This window comes from Plasmopara halstedii, assembly GCF_900000015.1.
Source record: "Plasmopara halstedii genome assembly, contig: Scaffold_2386, whole genome shotgun sequence".
Taxonomy (NCBI): Eukaryota; Oomycota; class Peronosporomycetes; order Peronosporales; family Peronosporaceae; genus Plasmopara; species Plasmopara halstedii.
Window position 1 is genome coordinate 1,118,279 of NW_020189293.1, and position 1,173 is coordinate 1,119,451.

Consider the following 1,173-nt stretch of genomic DNA (forward strand, 5'->3'; position numbering starts at 1 on the left):
TCCATATTTCAATACTATGTCATCCGCGTCGTGACGCTGTCATAAGATATCCCTGCCGTAATGATGTACAATATGGTCTCTCAACCATTAATAATGGGCGAGGGGATGTAAGTACTCGCTAGGCACCCAACAGTGATTTTAAATGCTGTGTATTCCAATTCTTCCTTCGAGGGATTTGAACACTCGGTGATGAAACTTGTGCTACCGCATCTTCAAAACTGTACTTATCCATGTTCGCTTTCTGTTTGAGCAAACTTATGTGTGTAAAATCGGCATATAATTGCAGTATTGCTCTTCAGCAATATAGAGCGGCATCATCCAAACAGTTATCCTAGGCCTGATCCAAACTGTTTCCCAATCCTGAAACCCAGTATCATTACGTTTTCACATAGCCCAACTCTGACAAATCTCATACACGAATGCGATCATAGAACGATGCTGTTTAATGACAAGTTAGCTATCTTTTGGTTTTGTATCTCACATAAATTATAAAAGTACATCAAATTTTAAGAGGACTCAATTCTATGTGCACTACATGAAAGATCACGTTGAATTTGGGTCGCATCACTTTCGAAAAAAAACACAAAATGCCCGAGTCTCCAAGCAAGCGACAAAAAGTGTCTGATGTGCCAATTGCATACAACTGGATTGACGGCGAGTTTGTCCGACCAAGTAACGATACATTTCTCGATGTCACGAATCCTTCAACTGGCGAGATCATTGGCAAGTGTGCACTATCTTCGGCTGAAGATGTCAAACTAGCGGTAGCCAAGGGTGAAGAAGCGATGAAAACATGGCGTTTACTGACTATCAAGGCTCGTGCAGCCATTATGTTGAAATTTCATGCTTTGATGATACAATGTCAAGGTAAGAATTTAAGATAGGAAAGTATTACTAGAAAAACTCATGATGCGCATACAGATGAGCTAGCGGATATTGTGGTGAAGGAGAATGGCAAGAATCGGACAGAAGCACTTGCCAGTGTCTTGAAGGGTAATGAGACGGTTGAATATGCATGTAGTTTACCGCAGTTAGTACAGGGACGTACGCTGCAAGTGTCGAGAGGCATCACATGCCAAGATGTGCGTGATCCATTAGGGATTGTGGCTTGTATAGTACCCTTTAATTTCCCGATTATGGTTCCGATGTGGACAATTCCTATCGCATTGACAA

The 1,173-nt window shown here is 41.6% G+C and overlaps 1 protein-coding gene across 1 annotated transcript in view; it reads left to right on the plus strand.

Moving 5' to 3' along the window:
• Positions 1-587: 587 nt before the first annotated feature.
• PHALS_03673 (methylmalonate-semialdehyde dehydrogenase) overlaps positions 588-1,173 on the plus strand; it is a gene marked incomplete at both ends in the record, with an annotated part of 1,163 nt that continues 577 nt past the window's right edge. The window contains 2 exons of the mRNA XM_024717927.1: positions 588-867; positions 922-1,082. Of these exons, the coding sequence (XP_024583376.1) occupies positions 588-867; positions 922-1,082 (441 nt within the window). The remainder of the gene's footprint in view (positions 868-921; positions 1,083-1,173) is intronic.